This window comes from Patella vulgata, chromosome 3, assembly GCF_932274485.2.
Source record: "Patella vulgata chromosome 3, xgPatVulg1.2, whole genome shotgun sequence".
Lineage (NCBI taxonomy): Eukaryota > Metazoa > Mollusca > Gastropoda > Patellidae > Patella > Patella vulgata.
This window is the reverse complement of record NC_065881.2, coordinates 2,468,452-2,496,280: the sequence shown is the minus strand read 5'-3', so window position 1 is coordinate 2,496,280 and position 27,829 is coordinate 2,468,452. Positions and strand designations below refer to the sequence as shown.

The following is a 27,829-nucleotide window of genomic DNA, read 5'->3' as shown; positions in this document are numbered from 1 at the left end:
ACAGACTTCACTCAATATGAAAAAGATAGGTTGCCAGGCAACGAAACACACGCCCACAGCATCTAAATCGTCCGGGCAGTCAACTATAGTTGTCGCATATTTTTACTTTTTTTAGTAATGAAACAATTATAATACACTAATATCCGATTATCAGAAAATCATTAGAATTTGTTTGGTTTGTATAAAGTTCTGCCCCATGCTAACATTTAGTATACAAAACATTTAATACCATGGATTTAGCTGTTCAAGTTATCAAAATTCATTGAAAATCAATATACATGTACTTGTTCATCTCAAGACTTTAAACTGAAGCCAATCCGATGATAACTTTAGCCTCTAGACAGTCACAAGATTTTTCAAAGTGATCAAGGGTCATAACTTCGGCAGTAATTATCAGAAATCGTTGAAAATCAATAGGATTCATCGTCTCATGACCTCAATCACTGTATAAATTTAAAGTCAATCGGATATCATCTTTAGCTTCTAGAGCATCCACAAGATATTTTGAAGTGATCAAGGGCCATAACTCTGGCAGTAATTATCAGAAATTGCTGAAAATTATTCGGCTTCTTTGTCTCATGACCTTAAACAATGTGTATAAATTTAATGTCAATCGGATATTTACTTTGGCCTCTAGAGCGTCCATAAGCAATTGTGGACGCCGCACCGACGAATGGGCGGACAGACGGGGTGACACAATTGAATATATGACCACATTTCAATGTAGGCGTTTAAAAAACAAACTAAGAATAAGGGGGAATATTTCCCAAAAGTTATATAAAGCCAGTACGAGTCATGATCGACTATATGCTACATGAAATATTTAGGCACATTGAAGGTATTAACGGCTCTTTATAAATCATATTTCGTTTCATGTTTTTTAATAGTACAAAATTTTGTTTTCTTTTCTTTACTACACTGGAAGAGTTGTTATGTAACAGGCGTTCTAGTTGATGTGAGAAATTAGCTAATGAAGCGGTCTGTTACGGCGAGTTCTTGGCGTGATCTTCACGGAACTGTGGGTAAACCCCTAGAAAGGTTAAAGCTGATTGATTAATCAATGTCTTTCATAGGGTCAAAAGCCGTTTGTATGACACCTGACATGACCTCCCAGTACAACTGGTCAGATCTTCATGTAGTGTAAGCCGATTCCTCTGCCCCCTCTCCAAAAAATCCATACGTGCATGTGAATTATTGAAATATAATTGAACCAAGTGTTAGTCCCGAAATGAACAATTATGTGAAATTTACAAAGAGCCAAATTAAATCTAAAAGGCGTATGTAGTAGTCATTTTTGGTGTATTTAAGGAAATTCATTATTAATATTAATTATGCAAAATATATGTAAACAGGGAAGGGATTGCGGGCGAATTCTGATATTTTGAAAGTGAATTCCGGTGTTTATATGTTTTTAAAAGTAAATTCCGGTGATCATCGGTGTTTTTAAGTTATTTATTATTAATATTAATGCAAAATATATGTACAGAGGTAGGCCTTGGGGTCAAATTTTGATATTTGCAAAGTGAATTCCGGTGATTTAGTATCCGCTCAAAATCTAAACAAAACAACTCGACGCAGCCAAATGTTGACAACTGGTTTGCTTCTTTCAGCTGACGGCAAAATTCGTAATTTTCAGTTACCTGCACTAGTAACACGTTAAACTTACATATCATATTTATTTTTTTTCTCAAAATATTTTTTTACTGTTGATTTTTTATTAACGAAATTTCCAAAAACTCTACTGCAAACCGATAAACAGAAATTGACCTTTTGAACTCTAGCAAATTCAAATTTGAAACACAGAATTTCACACGAAACGAAATTTATCTATTTTTCAGTTATTTTCAATATTATGTCATTGTAGTTATCTAATGTTGGCCTACCATGCCCAAAAATATTCACATTTGGTTAAATGTGCCGAAAGGACATGGTGCCGAAAACACTGCAACATTAAGTATATAAAATTATATTTCGTTTCGAGTAAAATTTATAGGAAGATAGGCACAAAGGGTTAAATCTAATTAATAAGGACAACTTCAAGTTTGGCAAAAGGTCACGAGATGTAAACAGGGTTAACGCTAATCTCAACCCTAACCCTTACCCTGGACCTAGCCCTAATACTGAATCTAACCCTAACCAACAATCACACGCTCTACTTATTACATCTCAGCGACATCGACGAGAATTGAGTTGACCTTAAGAATAAGATCTAGCCATGGCAAATCTAGTTTCATTTTGTTAGCACAGTTTTATTTATTTGGTCACAGACCACTAAAGATTTCCACATTCACAATGTTAATTCTTGTATCTTAGACAGATGGAGCAAAATGTGGAAACCCCTTGATTTACTTCATTCTCAGCCAAGTTATCATTGTTTGTCCATAGGCGTACGACCTGGGGGGGGGGGGGCGCCCCCCCCCCCCATTTTGGGCACCAAATGCTGGGAAAATTTGGGCACACAATTGTACTTTGTAAAAGTTGTATAAAAAATAGTGTGTTCTTCAATGTGTCCAATTTAACAGCGAATTTAAATTCAGAGTGTCTATAGTTAGGCAATTAAATAGAAATCTGAAGACTCATACCCTCTATTGTTTGGAGTACAGTAAGCCACGAGTTACAGTTACATAAACAACTGTTTTTAGTTGTGTATATTACAAGTTAATAAAATTTAGTTCTCTTTTAGTAATACTATTTATAACAGCGTAAGCATTTTTCATAAATCCCGGTTTTCTCATATTCTAGTAGTAAATTTATTTTATATTTTCTATCTATCAGGAAAATGGGTACAGAAAATCTGCAGACGCCTGCAAGAATCGCATAAAGAATATGAAGCATTCTTATAAAAAAAATAAAGGACCACAACAATAAAAGTGGGAGTGGCAAGAAAACTAGCAAGTTTTTTGACGCTATGGATAAAATATTAGGAACCAGACCCGCTACCCGTCCAACACATATTCTGGAGACAAGTATTAATTCAGGTAAGCGAACATGTTATTGTTATTATATTGTCAGGAGCAAGACTAAATCGATGCGATAGTTGGCAGGCAATATAAGCCTACAAACATGGGATCAAACTCACATATACACACAAAACAAATTAAATCAAATTTTTTTGCATAATAGCCATTGGAGAATTAGTGTTTTAAAATCAAAACTTATGGAAATTATATAATGGTATTTTTTTTAATTTTTTATAGAAACACAAGATTTGGATGATTTTGATGATGATGATAATGATGAGGAACCAACAAGAGTCAATTTGGAAAATGAAGAAAATGAGCCTACAGAAACCGTCCTCCGTAAACAGCCAGAAAAAAAAGGTTCAGTTGCTATTTATTCTAAATGGTTATCAATATTTGAAAAGAGTACAACACTGGAGCTGCTTTCTGTCTAAGAACGTGGTAAACCGGTCACTAATTCCTTCTGTGATTCAATATAAATTTTAAAAAATGCTAGAATAACATCCCACTGAAAACTAGCTGTACGTATAGATGAGTGTTGTGCAGGACAAATGGTATGTTTACTGGTTATAAAGTACACGGAACATTTGATTTTGTATCCCAATCAAATTAGAAAATGAAATGAAATGGGGTTTAACGTCCTACTCTTCTGCACCTAACCTGGGCTAATTGAAGACGGGCATACGCCATACAGTGTGCTATGAGGGAAATTTTGCCCGGGCAGCGGCGCTACGGCCTACTCTTATATCGAATTCCAACTGCCAAGGGATCTTTTAAGTGCACGCCAATGTGTACACTGGACCTCGGTTTTTCGTCCCATCCGAACGACTAGACAGCTGTCCTTGTCAGGCCCTCCGTTCTGCATCACTGACAAAGGGAAACCACGCCGGAAATTCGAGATGAACTTTCTCGGCCAATGCAGGGATCGAACACCTGACCTCCAGGCTAGCGAGCCAGCGTCTTACCCACTTAGCCACGTGATCCCCCCAATCAAATTAGAAATTATAGGTGTTCAAAAAAGTCATACCTGTGACAACGCCCTTAACTACTTTATATAGCTATTATTTACCTAAAGAATTTTGTTTATGATTTTAATACATAATAAGATCGGATTCAAAATAGTGTAGCCATGAATAGGTAAAACAAAACAGAAGAGTGACTTAATAAGGTGTATACCTATATGGAAATAAAATGCAGGACTTGAAATGTTCTCTGACAGGTAGTAAGTAGGTGGACTAAATTTACTAATGTTCAGGAAATTGACTCCAGACCACAATAGGCCTACTCATTATGATGTCACATTTATTTAATTATTCCTTTACAATATGGTTATTTTTGGTACATGCCTGACCTCCAGGGACAGAACCACGCCCAATTATTGTATAAGAACTTTAACACACCATCCACACAAGTTTTCATCTATAGCATTTTGAAGTATCTACACAGAAGTACATGTGTAACGGCACCATGGTAAATATTGTGGTTGTTTTTGGATAATTAAGAGTGACAGGTTAGTTACTGAAGGGATATTTCGAGGCCCGAATTGTCAATCATTGTTCATTTATTTAAACATTAAAGAGTTATTTTATTTACTTACAGGACAAATACATGAATTTTATTTGTCATTCCATTTTACCATGGCTCAAGTTTTAATAAATTTATTTCCATGTTTTAATTATTAATATCCATATCATTATCAAATGTGTCATGAAGCTGATATATGTACTTGGTTGTGAAAGTTAACTGTAGTTGTAACACGTTTTATGTGATTTCAGTTTTTATGAATTTAAATTACCAGTATGAGATTAATTGTTTCAATGGCATTTAGCAATTGAACTGGGAATACACAGGACAATCCTTGTTTATATCTAAAGCAAAGTTTTGACTTGGCTTCTTATCGTTATCAAATAATGCAAAACGGTATGAGGTGGGTGTTTTCTTCTTTGTAAGTCAATTGATAAGCCCCTAATAAGAACAAAACAGTCTGTTATGTTTTCAAAAATGGTAAATTCTCTTTTATTTAATACATTAATTGAAAGACATAAATTAAAAATTGATCAATAACTTTATAGTGTAGGCTTGTACAGTGGACTCGGAATATTCCGAATTATTAGACCAATCTGGGGACCCCCGTTAAACGATTTCTGTTGAATTAACATTGGATAATCCGGCCTTCAATCAGTGGGTGTTAACCGACAAGCAATCAATTATCGGTGAGCTTAAAGTATGTGTCAGTCTTTGTTAATAAAACCTTGATAATTTTATAATTTCTTGTAAGAGAGTGCTTGGTATTTCATTTGATTTTTTCACGTCAAATACAGCAACATTAAATATAAATTGCTGAGATGAAGAATCACTATCATTATAATATTTTGTTCATAACGACGCACAAGTGTTTTGTACGCACCCAAAGTAAAAACATAATAATTTTATATAATAAAGTTTCAAATGTACAGAAAGGTTTATCATATTTTTAAGTTCTGGGTATTCGAAGGTGCATTAAAATAATACTTTGGTATTCGAGGTACAATAATACTTGCGGTTTTGAGACAATTAAGTATTCCGTCATGGTGTATAATCTGGCATTGTATCGGTCCTGTACAATGTTGAAAGTGAAAGAGTCCACTGTATATTTTAATTACATACACTTCTTCAGTGATGGACAACAAAGATGACAATTGGACCTCTTATTATATAATCCAACTCTGGCTTAATGAGATGCATGGATCAAAAATCAAGATGCCAAAAGGTGTCAATTTAAATTCTGTATCCAAATACCTTTAAATTAGTATGTGACTTAGAAATATGCTTGGAATATTTAAATTTGAATGTACCATAATATTACTTTTAAGAAAGAAGATATTGAAAATTTTGGAAACAAATTGAACTCCATAGCAACCATTTGGCCAGAGCTGATCACATATATAGTTATAATAGACCCACTGTGTTATAAGATTATCAGTTATTTTTCTGTTGTATGATTTTTATTATGAAAATAAACCAATTTAGTTTGACCATTTTTTAGTTTTCTGCAAACACACAAAATGAAACAATAAAAGTAAACAAAAGATGGCATATACACATAGAAATTCTTTGTAGTGAGTGTATGTAACAGTATGGCCAATTATTACTTTCTTAATTATTTGTTTTGTAAGGTTAAATTATTCCTGGAAGTATTCAGCCAGGATATTTCTAATGTTAGTGCAGTCTGCATTAATTGCCTCTTCGTTACTTTGATTTGGCTGAGGCATTTAGTTTTCTCCCTTTGCTACATCCTCTAGCCATTCAACCCTAAATGGGTCTTTTGCTTGTTCGCATATGTTATGAAGTATGCAACAGGTCATAATAATATTGGGGACCTTGTCAACATTCATATCCAATCGCTTTAATAAGCAGCGCCAGCGACCTTTTAGGCGACCAAAGGAATTTTCTACCGTCATGCGTGAACTACTTAGCTTATAATTAAATGTCTTTTGTTTTTGGGTCAGGTGACCATTGTCTGTGTATGGTTCCATTAGAAAGTTGGATAATGGATAATCCGGATCACCTAACAAGACGATAGGCAGGCGCACATTATTGACATCAATCATCTTGCCGGCAAATAATGTCCCAGACAGCCCTTTTGCATATATTTTGGAGTTTGCATAGACTCGTGCATCATGAACACTTCCTGGCCACCCGATATTTAGGTCTGTGAATTCATAACGATCATTCACAACTGCTTGAACAATGATGGAATACCACCCTTTTCTGTTATGGAAGTCAGCATGGTTCATGCTCGGTCCTAATATAGGAATATGACTGCCATCTATTGCTCCACCTGCATTTGGAAATCCCCATTTCGACCGATACCCATTTACAACTCTATTCAGTTCTTCACCTGATGGAAATTTAATGAATTTGTCCTTGATCGAAATCAGGGACTCACAAAATATGTGTATAATTGAAGACACGGTTGACCGGCCAACCCCAAATAATGCAGCCACAGTTCTGTACTCAGCATTGGTCCCTAAAACCCATAAACTTATGCCAACCTAAAAAAAAAAGGGTTACCATACTTTAAATGGGAGGGGTAGAAGATTGTTCTCACTATTTCCAATCATTTTAGTTCAGTGATAAAATCTATTATTCAGTCTAGTATTAAATTGACAAAACTAGATTTGTTTTTTACTAAGGCCATCTACATGTACAAACAAATATCTACTTCCAATCCAAATCAGTAGGCGGCCAACATAGAAAATAATAGTATGTGTTGCATGTTCTTATATTCTCCAAGCAGAAGTGAATATCTCAACCAATACAGCGATCATAAAATGCAAAATAGCCTACCTGTCGCTCAATAGATATTGGTTCCCTCATACTTGTTACTCAAGAAATGGTCTCAAAATTCTGCACAGATATTCAAATGTACATTTTGACATTCTGAGGTTTCCAAATACTGTATATCATCATAAAAGCTGAAAATAAAATGTAAAGGAATTAGATTAGGTAAATAATTAAACTTAAAGTAGTCAATATCATCCAAAATCTGCGACATTGAAAACACAAAGTATTTGTCAATTTCAATCAACATTGATCTTGTGATCTTAACGGGGAAAAGATGGGTTTCTGATATCCAATATTTGAGACAAAACAAACATTTAACCATTGGTACACGAATTGTGTAATGCATTTCAGTGTCATTTGTAACAAGGGACTAGAAGAACGAGGCTAGACATATTCCCACAAGTCATATTCTTATCTGGAGAGCATGCACAATAAATACTATCAGTGTAGACTGGAATAACCAGTTGCTAGACATTGCCATTCGATTTAGACATCTAGAGTATTTCGACGAATATAACTAATTAGAAATTATGTGTTGCGACCCATTTGTGTCAATTTCTAGATCCCAAATATTAACAATTTAGCTCTTTTAAGCATGCAACTATTATTATTCGAAATTAAAAATTGTCTATATGGCACATATAATAGCACAGGCCTATTTGTGTGAAGATTGTTTTGTTTTTTTAGGTTGTTTTTTTTTTTTTTTGGGGGGGGGGACGTTATATTTTCTATAAATATTTAATTGATGACCCCTTGGTTAATATTTGTTTTATACACCTTGTCCGTGTACATATTTGACTACATTATAATGATTATAAATTTTAAAACAATATATATGAATATATCAAACCAAACCTGTATGCGTGATTCCACCAATTGTCACTGTGATACCGTGACCATATTCTCCTGTTGGTTGGCATGAATATCACAGAAGTGACACTCATTAGCATCAGAAAGAAGTACCTTTGTTGACTCTGTCGTTGTCTAAACTGTTTAATTCTATGTCTCAAAGCATTAGTATTCATTTCTAGGAAATGTGTATAAACTATCCGAGAGTAAGAGAAACAAATTTCGCGGATTTTTTTTTCACAGGATGTTTACATATTCTACCAGGAAATGGTATGTACGCATGCATAGTTAACTCTAACCTCCGACCGAAGAGGTCAGAATAGTTAAACAGGTTTGACTTATAGTACGTGTGAACGCAACACGACGCTGTCTTAAAAACCCCGGCGATTTTGAACTGGTTTAAAAATAAGCGTATGAACGGGGTATTAGTCACGTACATGCGTGAACCGAATCCACGCCAATTGACTCTATGGTAGACGTTACTCACTGAGCCACCGCGACTCCCTTGATATTATAATACTTGATATAATATCAAGGTTAATTTACGTCCGCTTCCATTGAGATGATACGGTAATCGAGTAGTTTCCTAGTAAGATTGGGCGTCTAAACTTTTCATATATCATGTCATACTGTTACTGGAAATAACCACCTGATAAATACATTTGTGACAATGTATCTTTAATATCCTTGTGGTTGAAGCGGATATTTAGTTGAGAGATTAATTCTCCAAATATTGCTTGGGGTTGCGTGACCGAATGGTTAACGCGAGCGCGTTAGATCATAAGGTCTGTCATTGAGTCAAATGGCATGGTTTCGATTCCCCGCTTGTACGTGACAAGACGTAGTGTCCAACCTCATAAGTTTTCCCCGGGTTTTGCGGTTTCCTCCCACTTCTAAAGATCCTTAAGCGAATCCTTTACATAAAATTAAACCATGTTAGTCCCGAAATCTCCCTCTCTCTCTCTCTCTCTCATAGGTGTACCAGCCAGGAAAACGGGTTTGCGGCAGTTAAAGTTTCAAAATTTTCTCCCGACTTTCCCGTCTCCGTGGACTCTGAATGATTGGTTGGTATTCGAGTCATCTGCCTAAGTAAGGGTACATTAGATCACTTTGAAGTTGCTGCATTCATGGGCTGGAACAGCAAGAAAACGCATTTGCGGGAATGGCCTCCTTCGCCGCTCGCAGACGACCGGAACTACTTTCTGTAAACCGAAATGTTTTCGGGCATTTCAGATTCTGCCCTTCTAACATTCATCGACCCCCCACGCCTCTCGCCGACAGGGATCCCGGACAAGTGGGATGTGACCCTGGGCGTTCTAGTTGAGTTTTTTTTAACACCGTCGACATATGATATTTCTCTAATCCATCAATTAATTAGCCTGCACGTGTACAGGTCTTTAGCACGACGGTGGCCAGTAATCAGCCGGGATCGAACCCACACCACTTGATTCAATTAAAGCGGACGTTAACCTAATCGTCCCCCTATTGACTCATCCTGGGTTGGCACTGGTGTAGGCCTTCAGACCTGGCAAGAAAAAAGGTGTAGTCATTCGGATGGTACAGAAAACTGAGGTCCCGTGCAGAACCCTTGACATAAAAGTAGGCCGTAGCGTCGTTGACTGGTTAAATTTCCCCTCATAGCGCCTTGTGTGTGGCGTATGTCCGTCTTTGTTAACCCAATCGGGGCAGAAGACAAGGGCGGGTATTAAAGACTTGATGATACTTGATATATTTGATACTTTAAAAAATGGGAGCCGCCGTGGCCGTGGCTAAGTTATTCGTTGACTAGGGGCAAGTGGTCCAATCCCGTTGTTGATTTCGAAAGTTCTCTGTGATTTTCCGGTGAACACTTTGACGTACATTTGACAGTTGGAATTCGATATAAGAGGAGGGCGTAGCGGCGTATGTCCGTCTTCATTAGCGCAGTTGGAGCAAACTCGTAACAGGTTAAATCTCATTTTACTCCCTTTTATTTCATGTATGCAAACTGGTACATAGAAGAGGTTGATTTATGACATCATGAATCACATCGATATTAACTGAACAAAAACAAGCATATTTGCATTTCATTAAAACAGCGATTGATTATATTTACGGTCACTTTTATCATGGTCTTCAAGTCAATGAAACACGCCACACCGCCTGGTTAGGTTAGGGCGCCACGGTGGGAATGTTTCAGAGACAATAAAACAGAGGTCGGATTCAATTTAAAGATAAATTTATTTTCCTCAACAACCCAGTATTTTAACTAAACAGGCCCGGGATTTCCCCACCAACCCAATATTTTAACTAAACAAGCCCGGGGTTCCCCGCCAACCCAGTATATTTATTAAATAATCACGGGGTATCCCCCACCATCCAGCATTTTAACTAAACAATCCGGTGTTTCCCCCACAAACCCAGCAATAAAAGCACTATCAATAATCGGTATTTGGAACTTGTGGTATATTCTACTGATATCTTTCCGCTACTCTTGGCCTTAAATCTCTCCACCAACTCAGCATCTTGATTAAATAAGAACGGGTTTTCCCCACCAATCTAGTATTTGAATATAATAAGCAATCAACCCAGAAAGAGCTAAATCTCTATTCTGTGGCACCCAGTAATGGACACAAATAGGTCGCAACACATAATAATGTATTATGAATATATATAACCTGATTTACATTCAATCGTTTCTATCATACTGTAATTTATAATCAGTTATGTTTGGCAAAATACGCGAAGGGTCTGAATTTAAAAGGTGATAATCTTCTACGTGGGATATATTTAGTCTCCTTCATCGAGTCCCTTAATGCAAATGGTACCCGAAGCATTCTACACGCGATTCAAGTGCCAATGTTAATATTTTCATTTTGACTGAAACATCAATCGTTTCTGTTTGCATTGTCGAAGACTGGATGATATTGAGTTAGTTAGCGACTTGACTCCTTCAATAAGCACGGGGGTTTCGTCATCCATAATTTCATCTAGATAAGCACTGTCAATGATCAGTATTCAGGAGTTGTTGCCCTACACCTCGCCTTATATCTGTACGTGGTTAATTTGTTGTGAAGAGCTTGATTAATGGCCACGTTCTTGTCCTTTGACATTGCTACACAGTAATCTGAAATGATTAACATACATTATAAAATGGCCATTGTTTCAGTCTAGTTGGCTAATATGTATTAGGTATGGGCTGGGTAACCCCACACTGTAAAAAATATCCATTTTTAATGTGAGCGAATTCAGTAGTTTAGCACCTTTTTTTGTCAATTGATGACTTTTTTGGAGAAATTGTGTTAATAGTATAAATTATTTCTTCAAATTACGTGTTTTATCTATTTCAGTGGAATATTCAATATTAAACAGGAAATTTCCGTGACATTTAGGGAACAATGTTTTATTCCCTTCTATAATGGACTTAATTCGGTTATTTTACGGAATAAATGGTGGAATGACCAGGAGGTTTCGTGAATATTAGGGATATAATGTTTTATTCCCTTCTGTAATTCTGTTATCGGTACCGATAAGTAATCGTATACATATATAATCATTCCTAATAATTATCATGTTAAAGTACTCATTTCAATATATTAACCATAATATGAAGAATCATATTTTGTACCGTTTGGTATATTAATTGACATGTATATCTAATTTCCATTATTTATAAGATCTATAAAGTTTATTGTTATTCATCATACGGTAATCAGATTGTAAGTATTTTCATAAATGTGTAAAAATATGTTTTAACGCTGCGTGTGTGAAAAGGTAGTATCTGGTAATCAAGCACGCTTGAATCTGGATAGTATAACCGGTTGGCCAGTGTAAGTCGGTTTGTCTCTATGACAGCGTCTACATACCTGCAAATTGATAATACCGCAAACTCACATCTGAAAGCCTCCAACCACCGTCGAGTAGCGGTTTGTGATACCTTGCTCTCGATTCTTATATTAGCGAACAGAGGTTACGTTTAAAGATTTCCTTCGATATCACTTCGGTGGAAGCGGACAGTAAATAAAGTCATTAATGCACACGTATAAAGTCAATGGTTCGTTCAATGAAATTTTTATCACCTTCATGCTCAGGAAACAAAATTTACCAAATGGAATTTATGTTAATTGAAGGAATTTCTGTAAATTAAAGGATAAATAAATACGGATAAAATTTTCATGGTAATTTTTGTTTCCGTAATTTTTTTACGTTTTTACATGGATATGTTTGTTACAGTGCAGGGTCTAAACCAACTGTCAAGCGCCTTTTTTAGCACGACACGGATAAATCCCGATTTTCTGTTAACCATTTGAGCTAGAGGCGTGTCCTTGTCAGACATCCCGGCTAGCACCATTAACAAGAGCTAGATTATGACCTTGTCAGACATCCCGGCTAGCACCATTAACAAGAGCTAGATTATGACCTTGTCAGACACCCCGCCCATAGCACCATTGACAAGAGCTAGATCTTGTCCTTGTCAGACACCCCGCCCATAGCACCATTGACAAGAGCTAGATCTTGTCCTTGTCAGACACATCGCCCAGCACCATTGACAAGAAGAAACCGGAATGGAAAATTCCGAGAAATATTCTCGACCTACACCGCGATCGAACGTGGTGTTAATATGCCGGCACCATAGTAACCATGCCACACTGTGAAAACAAGACTTTACCTCTAATGGCTTGAACTACGGTTGCATCCAATGACATCAGACCAGGTTTAGGATCTTTTGATACTGAACCAAAACATAGCTCTTCTTTTGTAAACATGACGCTCAGAAGGTGACGAGTCACGGATTGTCCACTCTTTGTTTTCTCGAATAATTTCTTGACGTGGACGAGATCTGATGGATATATGAACACACCATACCCATGACAGAGTTCAATCATCTGAAACAAAATAATATAGCTATGTATACAAATAGATGTGGGGGCGGGGAGAGAGAGAGAGAGAGAGGGGGGGGGTGTCAAACCTAGGTCATTTCGTGACTAACATATGATTCAGTACTACTTCAATAATTCGCTCGCGATCCTACCCCTTGTCACGTACAGGCGGGGATTCAAAACCACTCGACAACCAAATCAAAGTATGACGTCACATCTTTATAAGTGAATGGGTTCGGGGTTCTAACCCAACCGTAACCTCCAACTGTGTTGTATAGTCCTGGGATTGTAATGATACAGGCATCACTCAAAATGAAACAAAAGTGGGGGGGGGGGGAACTAGGGGGCGTTACTACAAATGAATTATAAATAGGCCTGCTTATTGGGGTGGGGGTGGGGGACTTTACTCAAACTGAAACAACAAATTAACAATGAATGAATTATAAATAGACTGGGGGGTGTTGCTCGTAGGGGTCTTTAGCAGTGGGAGGAAACCAGAGGACTCGGCAAAAACCCACGAGTTTGGACAGGCGACCATACTCCTTGTATTCGAAACCACGCCAGTTGACTCAATGACAGGCCTTATGATACAGCGCGCACGTGCTAACCATTCGGCCATCCAACCCCCCGATTTATAAATAGGCCTGCTTACTTTATATTTCTCTGCTGCTCTTTTATTAACTCTACAGGCTCAGGGCAATACGGTGTCTGTAAAAAATATAATAACGACTCGTTCATCAGAATTTACATGTTTTAACGATAGTTTCATATTTTCTGAATAATGGTTTATATTTTCTACACAATAATACTTAGAAATTGTATTATATTTCACTTGAAAATAAAAGCTACATAATGGAAGTGTGGAGGTCTACTTGGTCGAGGCATATTACTTTCCTTGTTTTGAGGTGCCTCTACCTGTCCCAGCAAACATTCAAAATTTAAACATTTTAGTTTTGAAAACTGACTTAGAGGATTATAGGATTGTAAGGATTGTCTCCAAATGAAACGTGGTTTAACGTCCTACTGTTCTGCTACGATTGGTCTTATGAAGACTGGCATACGCCATACAGTGTAGTATGAGGGGATTTTTGCCATGACAGTGGCTCTACAGCCTACTCTTGTATCGAATTCCAACTGTCAAGGGATCTTTTATGTACACACCAATGTGTACACGGGACCGCGGCGTTTCGTCAAAATCCGACCGGCCATACGTTGTTCCGTTGTCCTGCACTACTGACGAGGAGGAACCACGCCGGAAAGACGCGATGAACTTTCTCGGCCAACACAGGGATCGAACATGGGACCCCAGATTAGCGAGCCAACGTCTTACTAAGGCACCATTGCTCCCTAAATGGTCAACAAGATTTACATCAGTGGAGCAAACCATCAGTATTGCTTTCATTCGAGACAAATCTAGCTTTAGCCAGACCATGGCTTAACAAGCTATCGGACTTGTTTCTTCATGATCGTAATAACACTACAGAATCAATGATTTTACAACTTTATTGCTAAGCTGTAATGGCTTTAAATGTTCCTCGTCCTCAATAATAATAGCTGCTAGGAATATCTGAATGAGCTTTGATCCATTTCGCTCTACACCCTAATTTATACCCTCTAATTTCTGTACGTCTTAGATAGCCTTGACGTTAATTTCCATCCCAAATATGGAATAAATCTCTTTATTTCACAGGATTAAAGGAGGAGACATTACATTATTTAGCCTACCAACCATAGGTCAATTAACAGACAGAACTTGATGGATATCTTGACAATGGTTATGATTTTACCAAAATATCACTGTTTTTTTTTATGTATAACTATCTATTCACGTTCATTAAGTACGTGTGATTTGACTCTATAGACAGAGTAAAGTAACAATTTTTCAAAGAACCAAAATTGTCTTAAGGACCAAAGTGTTACACATGTTCAAGGGTGTTTTTTTAAAATTTGAGTGAAAAATCTGAATTTTGATAAAACACTGTAGGTATATATAAATGTACATACCTGTGTAGGTATTGACAGGTATATCAACATATCGACTATCTTCCAATTTATTGTTGGCTTTATCCAGCTTCGCTTCTAATTCTGTTATCTGCTTCTGAAGAATCCCACAGTGTTCACAGAAAACTGTTTTGGATGTATTTTCTTTTGAATCTGGGGAATAGTTAAAGATACATTAGTTAAGAGTTTAATAAAGAGTTGGCCATTCTTGCTATAATAATTCAAAATTAGATGATGAAAAAAGAAATATTGAAATCGGGACTTAGCCTCGCTTTCCCAATTTTACATTAAATTTTTAAATGGCGAACCGTTCTAATCTAGTTAAAATCTCGAGTATCCGATGCCATCGAGAGTCGATTATGGTCTTGTTTTGTTAATAAATGTGTAATTAATAATTTAGATAACATTTTAGGCCTAAAGAAAAACCTGCAATAGACAGATTTAGCTCTTGCATAATCTATGTTTAATATGATTATTACAATGACATCATTATTAATGTGACGTCATAATGTATGTTTAGTTTAACAAATGTAGTTTAAACAACTCCAGCATTTATTCTACATTATTGCTATCTCAAAGCTGTCCAATATTTAATCAAAAAACATACATGGTTCAAATAATGTGTTAGACATTACGTTTATAGAATACAAACATTTCACTCCAATCCGATTAAAATACAGATCTATATTTCGTTTCGTTTTTGATACTTTCGACGGCCTCTACTATTCGAAGATCTGACGGTAGTGGGAGGTCGCTTTAGGGGTTATATGAGTGTCTTTTCACCCTTTACGTCAGACATTGATTAATCAATCAGCGTTGACGTTTCTATAGTGTTCCATTCACAACATGCCAAGAAGTCGCTGTAACAGGCCGGTTCATTGGCTAATTCCTCACATCAAGCAGACCACCTGTTATATAACAACTCTTCCAGATCGTAGTGTTGTGAAGACAAGTAGAACGAAATTTTGAACTATAAAAAACGAAACGAATAGGACCGTGTTTTAATCAGATTTAAAAGTATGTGTCTGGGTCCTTTTACATCAAAGTCGTACAAGGAAGCAATCCCATCCTAATTTTTATAAGCCCTGCCCTTAATGTGTCATATTATTTGGGTTTAGACTTGTATTTTTGCGACGACCCATCAAGCAAATACATTTATTTGTGAACTTTTCAATACTAAGAACCATTTTCTAAACTTGTCAAGGAAATGAAATGAGTTAGTTCGCCACCGCGGTTAACCAAATAAAATGTTCTGCTCTGACAGGGCTAATGAAAACGAGTTTACGTCATGCAATGTGCTATGAAGGCAATTTTACCCGGACAGCGGCGCTACGGTCTACTCTTATATCGAATTCCAACTGCCATGGAATCTATTACATCCTCCAATGACAAGAGAACATTTCTCGGCCAACGTCTGGATCGAACCCGGACCTGCTTGTTAATGCTTCAGCGACTTAAATCACCGAGCCCCCGTGGCCCCGATTTATAAATGACCTGTACAAAATACAAAAGAAATGAAATGGGGTTTAACGTCCTACTGTCCCGCTCCGAACTGGGCTAATGAAGACGGGCATTCGCCATACAGTGTCCTATGAGGGAAATATTGCCCGGACAGCGGGGTTACGGCCTACTCTTATATCGAATACCAACTGTCATGGGATCTTGTACGTGCACGCCAATGTGTACACGGGACCTCAGTTTTCCGTACCATCCGAATGACTAGACGGCTGTCCTTGTCAGACACTCTGTCCTGCACCACTGACAAAGGGAAACCACACGCAACCTCCAGCAGCTTACCCACTTAGCCACCGCAGCTCCTAAAAGGTTTGTCTAAAGGTAGAAACAATACACTGATGGAAAGGTTTAACATCGTTAGTTTCCTATAACATAGAATATACATTAAATATACATGTACCTAATGGAAGACCTAACTCTGCCTGTACATTGATATCCATGAAGTTTACAATGTTCTTCCAGGTGAAAATATTGCTCAAAGCAAATTTGACATAATGTACATTGATATAAAGTACTTGCAATAGATTCGCTTTCTTTAACATTTTGTCCTATGATAGGAGATTCTTCATATTCCATATGTATTTTACAATGTTCTTCTAAATCAGGGTATAAATCAAATTTTCTTTCACACAAGTTACACTGAAAATAATTCAAGTTATCAATTTCCTCTTCTTTAACATGTTTCTTGTGAAGTTTTTCCACATCAATTTTTTTTTCCTTTAACATGTTTCTTGTGAAGTTTTTCCACATCAATTTTTTCTTCTTGAACATGTCTTTTGCAGAGTTTTACCGCATTATCAATATCGTCTTTTTTAACATGTCTTTTGCGGAGTTTTACAACATTAGCAATTTGCCCCGTTTTAACATGTCTTTTGCGGTGTTTTACAACATTAGCAATTTGCCCCGTTTTAACATGTCTTTTGCGGTGTTTTACAACATTAGCAATTTGCCCCTTTTTAACATGTCTTTTGCGGTGTTTTACAACATTAGCAATTTGCCCCGTTTTAACATGTCTTTTGCAGTGTTTTACGATACTGTCAATTTTTTCTCCTTCAACATGGATCTTCTTGTTCACGTGTAGTTCATAGTGAAGATCTAGATCACTGTACTCTTTAAAAATCTCATCACAAAAAACACAATGATGGAATGTTTTAACATTATTAGTTTCCTGAAATATACGAAGGTTATAATATCATTAGTTTCCTGAAATATGTAAGTTATAACATCATTAGTTTCCTGTAATATACTATTGAAAAAAAGTAGGGGATATTTGATTTTTAAGTGTTATTAAAGTCACCTAATGAAACTGACGAAGAAACAAATGACAAAATGAAATGAAGTTCACATTCATCGATTTATTCCAAATGATCGTAGACTAAGTAAGGCATAGACTGACCATTATAAGGGTAAAATGATACCCGGGGTCAAACAGCAAAGTTACCACAGCATCACAACCAAGTCAGTAACGGGTAAATCCTCCTCTGTTTGCCAAACAAGCATTGATCCGACGTGGCATACTCCTAATGAGACGTCTAAGGTCATTTTGGTCCAGATTGTCCCATTCCTGTTGCAACGCAGCAGCAAGTTCTTGGACATTGGCAGGACGTTGTTGACGTTGACGTAACCTCTGTCCAAGCATGTCCCAGACATGCTCGATGGGGGAGAGGTCGGGACTCAGTGCTGGCCAAGGTAATGTGGTGATGTTCTGTTGTTGGAGGTAACCTGTAACGATCCTGGCCCTGTGACATCTTGCGTTGTCATCCTGGAAGATGAAACGGCGGCCATGACGTCGTGCGAACGGCACAACATGGACTGCCAAGATGTTGTCCCGGTAGTACTGGCCTGTAACACGCCCTGCAACAACATGTAAAGCCGTTCTTCCAGCAACAGTGATGCCTCCCCACACCATAACAGAACCACCCCCAAATCGATCATGTCTGATGACGTTAACGTCTTGGAAGCGCTCGTTTCGACGACGCCACACCCTCCTACGTCTGTCCAAAAAATCAACAGTGAACCTTGACTCATCTGAAAACATCACATTGCTCCAGCGTCGATTATCCCAGTGTTGACGATCCCTACACCAACGACGTCTTGCCTGAATGTGTTGATCTCTCAAACAAGGCATCACTGGACGTCGGCGCGAAGGTGACCCCTATGCAGTCGATTCCGAATCGTCTGGCCACTCACTCTCACACCAGTGTCTGTTTGAAGACGAGCGCTGATCTGATTTGCTGTGATGACACGATTTCTCAAGGCCAAGGTACGGATAAATCGATCCTGGGCTTGAGTTGTCGCCCTTGGTCGACCTGAGCGTGGTCTGTTCTGTACAGATTGTGTATCACGGTATCTGGACCATAGCCTGCTTATGACAGACTGAGAAACATTCATCGTCCGTGCCACAACCGCCTGTGTTGTGCCGATCTGTAGCATGCCAAGGGCACGTAACCTTTCATTTTGGGTAAGCCGACGCATATCAAAATTTGTTTTCTGGTCACTAAAACAATTAAACTGATGTTTCCACCCTGGAATTCAATGCCACAATGACTGTAACATTCAAAGTCAGAGTCGTGCAAATCTTGGGTTGGACCCCCATGATGATCCCAAGCATCACCTGCATTCCATGCGGTAGCTATTGGTGCGTTTGGGCGTCACATGTAACTGGAAATGTTTCTTCTGTTAGGTTCTATAGTGACTTTTTTCGTAGTCATTTGCATATTTTAGTATTATGCCCCCAAAATCAAATATCCCCTACTTTTTTTGAATAGTATATATAAAAGCTATAACATCATTAGTTTCCTGTAATATATAAAAGTTATAACATCAAAGCTATAAAATCATTAGTTTACTGTAATATATAAAAGTTATATTATTAGCTTCCTGTAATGTATAAAAGTTATAACATCATTAGTTTCCTGTGATAAGTTATATTATTAGTATCCTGTAATATATAAAAGTTATAACATCATTAGTTTCCTGTGATAAGTTATATTATTAGTATCCTGTAATATATAAAAGTTATAACATCATTAGTTTCCTGTGATAAGTTATATTATTAGTTTCCTGTAATATATAAAAGTTATAACAATGTTATGTATTGAGAGAAAGTGGTTTTAACATCCACTCAAAACAAACTAGGTCATTCCTTGAGCAATTGGAGCGAACTGGCTGAATGGTTCATTGAGTCATGATGTGGTTTTGAATCCCTGCTTGTACGTGAAAAGGAGTAAAGTCCCCTGTGGGTCATTCCATGTCAAGTGCTAAACCCTATTTCTCTCTCTTCAGGGATCACGTGGCTAAGTGGGTAAGACGCTGGCTTGCTAGCCTGGAGGTCGGGTGTTCGATCCCTGCATTGGCCGAGAAAGTTCATCCATATTTTCCAGCGTGGTTTCCCCTTGTCAATGATGCAGGACAGAGGGCCTGACAAGGACAGCTGTCTAGTCGTTCGGATGGGACTAAAAACCGAGGTCCCGTGTACACATTGGCATGCACATAAAAGATCCCTTGGCAGTTGGAATTCGATATAAGAGTAGGCTGTAGGGCAAAATTTCCCCTCATAGTACACTGTATGGCGTATGCCCATCTTCATTAGCCCAGTTTAGGAGCAGAACAGTAGGACGTTAAACCCCATTTCATTTCATTTCTCTCTCTTCGATTCTTCTACAACCTTTGTCAGTAGGATGCACTATTCCTGTACAATAATGGAAACAAGACTTTAGAGAGAGAGGGAAACTGGGTTTAATGTCCACTCGACAAAAACATATGGTTTAATTTTATTTCAATAAAATTAATATAATTAATGATATAATATTAAAATAGACAGGATAGTAAAATTGTTTACATTATCACTCGAGCACGATGCTGTGTGTCGATAGGGTACCATTGAGCATGCCATGTGCAACGAACACGTGTAGTAAATTCTTTGGAAATACCGGACATATTAAATAATCAAAATTATTTTGTATTTGAAAATCCAATGGCATGCTTTCAAATATTTATGTCAAAACCAATCTTATAAAATATTATGTAGGCTTTTTTTAAAAAAAATCAACCTGATTTCAACTGCTGAATACGTGACTTGTCAAAGAGTGCAAGGTGGAGAAAAATGTCAAGAATGAATGAATCGACGAGGTACTAAAAATGTCCATACTGCCCTAAGTTTTATACAGAAAATCTATTGTTATAATAGAGTTTTGTGTGGAATTGGAGAAATAAATGTAGGATGTTTTTACAGTTTATTTATCTATATCTCTAGATTAATTTACAAACCAGTAAAAGGCCACTAGCCCAGGACTAGTACGGTTAAATAGATCACTAGCCTGTAAGTTAATTTTGGTAGGCCCGGGCGTCGGGGTATAGATTGTTACAAGCCTGCTTCAACTGGGCTTATGAAGACGGGCATAAGCCATACAATCTTCTATAAGGGAAGGATTGTCTGAAAAAATACTGATGAAATAAAATGGGGTTTAACGTCCTACTTTTCTGCTTCGACTGGGCTAACGATGATGGGCATATGTCATACAGTGTGCCATGAGGGCAATTTTGCCCGGACAGCAGCGCAAAAGCCTACTCTTATATCGAATTCCAACTGCCAAGGGATCTTTTATGTGTGCACCAATGTGTACACAGGACCTCAGTCTTTTATCCCCATCCTGCACCACTCACAAGGCGAAACCACGTCGGAAACAGCTGATGAAATTTCTCAGCCAAAAAAAAAAATATACAACAAAAAAAAAACATGAACTGCTTTTCTTTTTTTGTAGATAAGCTTACATGTAGATATCAAACATACCAGTTGATCTCTTGAAGCAGGACGGGGTTGATCCGGTGATCCCGGAAGGGGTTCATCTCGTGATCCAGGAAAGGGTTCATCTATTGATCCCGGAAGGGGTTCAACTCGTGATCCAGGTTGATCTTGTGATCCAGGAAGGGGTTCATTTGTTGAATCAGGAAGGGGTTCATTTGTTGAATCAGGAAGGGGTTCATTTGCAATGCTATCACGCCATTTACACCAATGTTGTTGTAAATTTTTAATCCATTTGCACCTTTTTCTTCTAGGCATTGTGATAGTCTTTCCTGATCCAACTTGTTCAGTTTGTTTTATCTAAAATAGAGAAAAAAATATTTCTAAATATTTGAAATGAAATCAAGATTAATGTCCTACTGTTCTGTTCCGACTGGGCTAATTAAAATGGGCATATGTCATACGGTGTGCTATGTAGGAAATTATGTCCGGACAGCGGCCTACTCTGATTTGGAATCAGACTGACAAGTGTCCCATTCTGCACCAGTGACTAGGGGGAACCCTGTGGAAAATCCATGTTAACTGTCTTGGCCTGTGCAAATCGACTGACCTGTCCAATATCTGCTACTGCACCACACAACAACTGTACATATCAGATCGAGTGAATGGATCCAGGAGGTCGACCGTAAAAGTCCAGAGAAATGAAATGAAATGGGGTTTAACGTCCTACTGTTTTGCTCCTATGCTGAGCTAATGAAGACGGGCATACACCATACAGTGTGCTATGAGGGAAATTTTGCCCGGGCAGCGGCACTATCGCCTACTTTTATATCGAATTCCAACTGCCAAGGGATCTTTTACGTGCATTCCAATGTATACACAGGACCTCGGTTTTTCGTCCCATCCGCATGACTAGACAGTCGTCCTTGTCAGGCCCTCCGTCCTGCATCACTGACAAGGGGGAACTTTCTCGGCCAATGCAGGGATTGAACACCCGACCTCCAGGCTAACGAGACAGCGTCTTACCCATGTGATCCCCGAAAGTCCAGAGAGGAGAGAGAGACAGAGAGAGAGAGAATTGGGGTTTAACTTCTACTCGACACAAACTAGGTGTGTCTAACATATGGTTTAATTTTATGTCAATAATTGGCTTGCGCGTAGGGGTATTTAGCAGTGGGAGGAAATAGGAGAACACGGAGAAAACCCACGAGGTTGGCGGGCGACCCTACTCCTTGTCACGTACAACTGGGGACTCGAAACCACACCAGTTGACTCAATGACAGACCTTATGATACAGCACGCGCACGCTAACCATTCAGCAATCCAACCCCCTAGGCAACCCACAGCAGCTAAATCATCCGGGCAGTCAACAAGTGTTGTCGCATATTTTTACATTTTTTAGTAATGAAACAATTATAATACACTAATAACCAATTAAGAGTAACAACAACTCATCAATTCATGTAATTATCAGAAAATCATTAGAATTTGATTTGTTTGTATAAAGTTCTGCCCCATGCTAACGTTTAGTATACGAAACATTTAATATCATGGATTTAGCTGTTCAAGTTATCAAAATTCATTGAAAATCAATATACTTGTTCATCTCAAGACCTTAAACTGAAGCCAATCCGATGATAACTTTAGCCTCTAGACGTCACAAGATTTTTCAAAGTGATCAAGGGTCATAACTTTGGCAGTAATTATCAGAAATGTTGAAAATCAATATGATTCTTCGTCGCATGACCTCGAACACTGAGTGTAAATTTGAAGTCAATCGGATATCATCTTTAGCTTCTAGAGCATCCACAAGATATTTTGAAGTGATCAAAGGCCATAACTCTGGCAGTAATTATCAGAAATTGCTGAAAATCAATAGGCTTCTTCGTCTCATGACCTTAAACACTGTGTATAAATTTAATGTCAATCGGATATTCACTTTGGCCTCTAGAGTGTCCACAAACAATTGTGGACGCCGGACCAACGAATTGACGAATGGGGGTGACACAATTGAATATATGACTACATTTCAATGTAGGCGTATAAAAAACAAACTAAAAATAAGGGGGAATATTTCCCAAAAGTTATATAAAGCCAGTACGAGTCATGATCGACTATATGCTACAAGAAATATGTAGGCACATTGAAGGTAACGGCTCTTTATAAATCCTATTTCGTTTCATGTTTTTTAATAGTACAAAATTTTGTTTTCTTTTCTTTACTACACTGGAAGAGTTGTTATGTAACAGGCGTTCTAGTTGATGTGAGAAATTAGCTAATGAAACGGTCTGTTACGGCGAGTTCTTGGCGTGATCTTCACGGAACTGTGGGTAAACCCCTAGAAACGTTAAAGCTGATTGATTAATCAATATCTTTCATAGGGTCAAAAGCCGCCCGTATGACACCTGACATGACCTCCCAGTACAACTGGTCAGATCTTCATGTAGTGTAAGCCGATTCCTCTGCCCCCTCCCCAAAAAACCCATACGCGCATGTGAATTATTGAAATATAATTGAACCATGTGTAAGTCTCGAAATGACCATTTATGTGAAATTTACAAAGAGACAAGTTAAATCTAAAAGGCGTATGTAGTAGTCATTTTTGGTGTATTTAAGGAAATTCATTATTAATATTAATGCAAAATATATGTAAGCAGGAAGGGCTTGTGGGCGAATTCTCATATTTTGAAAGTGAGAGAGAGAGAGAGAGAGAGAGAGAGAGAGATAGAGAATGGGGTTTAAACGTCCACTGACACAAACTAGGTCATTTCGGGCCTAACACATGATTCAATTTTATTTCCATAATTCGCTTGCGCGTAGGGGTCTTTAGCAGTGGGAGGAAACCGGAGGACCCGGACAAAACCCATGAGGTTGGACAGGCGACCCTACTCCTTGTCACGTACAACCGGGGATTCGAAACCACGCCAGATGACTCAATGACAGACTTAATGATACAGCACGCACGTGCCATCCAACCCCCCTGAAAGAGAGAGAGAGAGAGAGAGAAATGGGGTTTAACCTCAACTCGACTCAAACTAGGTCATTTCGGGACTAACACATGGTTCAATTTTATTTCAATAATTCACTTGCGCGTAGGGGTCTTTAGCAGTGGGAGGAAACCGGAGGACCCGGAGAAACCCCACGAGGTAGGCCAGGCGACCCTACTCCTTGTCACGTACAACCGGGGAATCGAAATCCCACCAGTTGACTCAATGACAGACTGTATGATACAGCGCAGCGCGCACGTGCTAACCATTCGGCCATCCAACCCCCCATTTTTTTAAAGTGAATTCCGGTGTTTATATGTTTTTAAAAGTGAATTCCGGTGATCATCGGTGTTTTTCAATTATTTATTATTAATATTAATGCAAAATATATGTAAAGAGGTAGGCCTTGGAGTCAAATTTTGATATTTGCAAAGTGAATTCCGGTGAATTCCGGTGATTTAGTATCCGCTCAAAATCTAAACAAAACAACTCGACGCAGCCAAATGTTGACAACTTGTTTGCTTCTTTCAGCTGACAGCAAAATTCACAATTTTCAGTTACCTGCACTGCTAACACGTTAAACTTACATATCATATCCATTTTTTTTTCTCAAAATATTTTTTTACTGTTGATTTTTTAACGAGATTTCCAAAACCTCTACTGCAAACCGATAACTGGATCTTGACCGATCTGTAGAATATCTGTCAGTGTTTATGTAGCGAAGCGGAATTTTAATATGTTTATAGGTTTTATTATGTCAAGTAATATAGTGTATTGAGTGAGTGCACCTTTAAACTAACAAACTGACACTAATTTTAATTGCAACTGGTCTATAATAACATCTCTCCTTTAACTTGGCTTGTTAACCTGTACTGTTTTCTTAGAGCCCAAATCTTGGGGTGAGTACAATTCTACTCCCTTGGTTACAAGCAAGTTTTCTTTTTATCTGAACCTCACTTTAGACATCAGACATTAGATAGATTTCGAAGTGTAAGGACAATTTGATATCTTCAATCAAATTGTTTAACTTTATTTTCCAAATCTAGTTAGGTTATTTTCAGAGAATTGTTCCAGTTATACTACTTCAGTATTACAGGTATGTGTGCTAATTCTCTTATTTTGGGTAATTGGGGTTTAGATGGAGCGGATGTAGGAATGATAGAAATTGTAATATTAAGCAACCATTTTATTTAAATAGATAGAAAATAACATGTAAAGATCATTAGTTTTTCATATATACATATATATAGTAGATTATAAGGTACCGTTTTGAAAGTATATTGTATGTATAATCAGAATAATGTTATTTTCCAGAATATAGTTATCTGAAGATTTTGTTCACCATCTTGATAGTCTTATTTAAAAACCCCTTCTTTGGGTATGTTATCAATTACTTATATTATATTTAGTATAAACTTAAGGCCTGTTTAATATGTTTAATTTAATTAGTGATGTATTTTAGTGTATAAATTATTGATATATTTCATTGAGTACCAATATGCATGCCTTACTATTATTTTATTGTACTCAACTGTTACTGTGATATGTATATTAATTTTAACGTATATATATTTCAGGGTTTTTAATAAAGGTTTAAAAACTAACCACCTTATTAGTTTTTATTGAGAATTTACACCCCCCGGTTACATTTATACCCACAAATCTAACCCTAACCCTTCAGAATAGTTTTAGCCACAATCCACCGTTGTTACAGCTTCAATTTGTACGTTTGACATGTAATTTATAAACCTAACCCTAACCCTCGAGAAGATATTCTCCAGATGACACAATGATCTAGTATTATTCCCTTGGCGAACTCTAGCAAATTCAAATTTGAAACACAGAATTTCACACGAAACGAAATTTATCTATTTTTCAGTTATTTTCAATATTAAGTCATTGTAGTTATCTAATGTTGGCCTACCATGCCCAAAAATATTCACATTTGGTTAAATGTGCCGGAAGGACATAGTGCCGAAAACACTGCAACATTAATTATATAAAATTATATTTCGTTTCGAGTAAAATTTATAGGAAGATAGGCACAAAGGGTTAAATCTAATTGATAAGGCCAACATCACGAGATGTAAACAGGGTTAACGCTATAATCCCAACCCTAACCCGAACCCTGGACATAGCCCTAATACTTAGTCTAACCCTAACCTACAATCTCGTCAACAATCACGCGCTCTACTTATTACATCCCAGCGACATCGACGAGAATTGAGTTGACCTTAAGAATAAGATCTAGCCGTGGCAAATCTATTTTCATTTTGTTAGCACAGTTTTATTTATTTGGTCACAGACCACTAAAGATTTCCCCATTCACAATGTTAATTCTCGTATCTTAGACAGATGGAGCAACATGTGGAAACCCCTTGATTTACTTCATTCTCAGCCAAGTTATCATTGTTTGTAGTTTTGACAAGATGTATGCACAGTGTTAACCAGGGCACTGATAGCGATATAGCCTAATCGGGATTTTTAAATTAAATTTTTAAATGGGGAACCGTTTTAATCTAGTTAAAATCTCGAGTATCCAATGCCATCGAGAGTCGATTAATGGTCTTGTTTTGTTAATAAATGTCTATTCAATAGTTTATATAATATATAACATTTCACTCCTATGACATCATTATTAATGTGACGTAATAATGTATGTTTAGTTTAACAAAATGTTCTGTTTAAACAATGCGAACATTTATTCTACATTATTGCTATCTCAAAGCTGTCGAAAATTTAATCAAAAAACATACATGGTTCGAATGTGTTAGACATTACGTTTATAGAATACAAACATCTCACTCCAATCCGATTAAAATACAGATCTATATTTCGTTTCGTGTTTTATACTTTCGACGGCCTCTACTATTCGAAGATCTGACTGTAGTGCGAGGTCGTTTCAAGGGTCACACGAGCGTCTTTTCACCCTATGACGTCAGACATTGATTAATCAAGCAGCGTTGCGGTTTCTAGTGCTTTACCCACAGTTCCATGCACGGAACGCCGTAACAGGCCGGTTCATTGGTTAATTCCACAAATGAAGCAGAGCGCCTGTTATATAACAACTCTTCCAGATCATAGTGTTATGAAGACAAGTAAACCAAATTTTTTAACTATAAAAAACGAAACGAATAGGACCTTGTTATAATCAGATTTAAAATTACGTGTCTGGGTCGTTTTACAACAAAGTCGTCCATGGAAGCAATCCCATCTTAATGTTTATAAGCCATGCCCTTAATGTATCATATTATTTGGGTTTGGACTTGTGTTTTTGCGACGACCCATCAAATATTGACGTATACATTTATTCATGAACTTTTCAATTCTAAGAATCATTTTCCAAACTTATCAAGGAAATGAAATGAGTTTGTTTGCCACCGCGGTTAACCAAATAAAAATGTTCTGCTCTGACAGAGCTAATGAAAACGGGCATACGTCATGCAATGTGGTATGAAGCAATTTTGCCCGGACAGCGGCGCTACGGTCTACTTTAATATCTAATTGCAACTGCCATGGGATCTTTTACGTCCTGCAATGACAAGGGAAAACCACATCGGAAAATCTCGACGAACGTTCTCGACCAAC

At 37.5% G+C, this 27,829-nt stretch overlaps 1 protein-coding gene and 1 long non-coding RNA gene across 6 annotated transcripts in view; one reads left to right on the top strand and one right to left on the bottom strand.

Moving 5' to 3' along the window:
* The first annotated feature begins 2,280 nt into the window (after positions 1-2,280).
* On the top strand, positions 2,281-5,974 carry LOC130012204 (uncharacterized). 2 transcript variants are annotated; one of them, XR_008787577.1, is made up of 3 exons: positions 2,298-2,602; positions 2,776-2,978; positions 3,198-5,974. It is a non-coding gene; the product is annotated as an uncharacterized LOC130012204 (long non-coding RNA). The 2 variants fall into 2 exon arrangements; XR_008787576.1 differs by having other exon boundaries at positions 2,281-2,978.
* A 4,362-nt stretch (positions 5,975-10,336) lies between these two features.
* Positions 10,337-27,829, bottom strand: part of LOC126814700 (uncharacterized) — a 99,799-nt gene continuing 82,306 nt past the window's right edge. Inside the window, exons 1-7 of one of the 4 annotated variants that reach the window (XR_008787574.1) lie at positions 24,829-26,064; positions 21,284-21,614; positions 16,911-17,678; positions 14,999-15,148; positions 13,647-13,702; positions 12,784-13,000; positions 10,337-11,241 (exon numbers count right to left, since the gene is read on the bottom strand). Coding sequence is in view for 1 of the 4 variants with exons in the window: in XM_056099620.1 (XP_055955595.1) it covers positions 17,214-17,678; positions 21,303-21,614 (777 nt within the window). In the remaining 3 variants the exon portion in view is untranslated. Of the gene's footprint in view, positions 11,242-12,783; positions 13,001-13,646; positions 13,703-14,998; positions 15,149-16,905; positions 17,679-21,283; positions 21,615-24,828; positions 26,065-27,829 lie in introns of those variants that run through there. The other 3 variants (XR_008787573.1, XR_008787575.1, XM_056099620.1) reach the window with 3 other exon arrangements.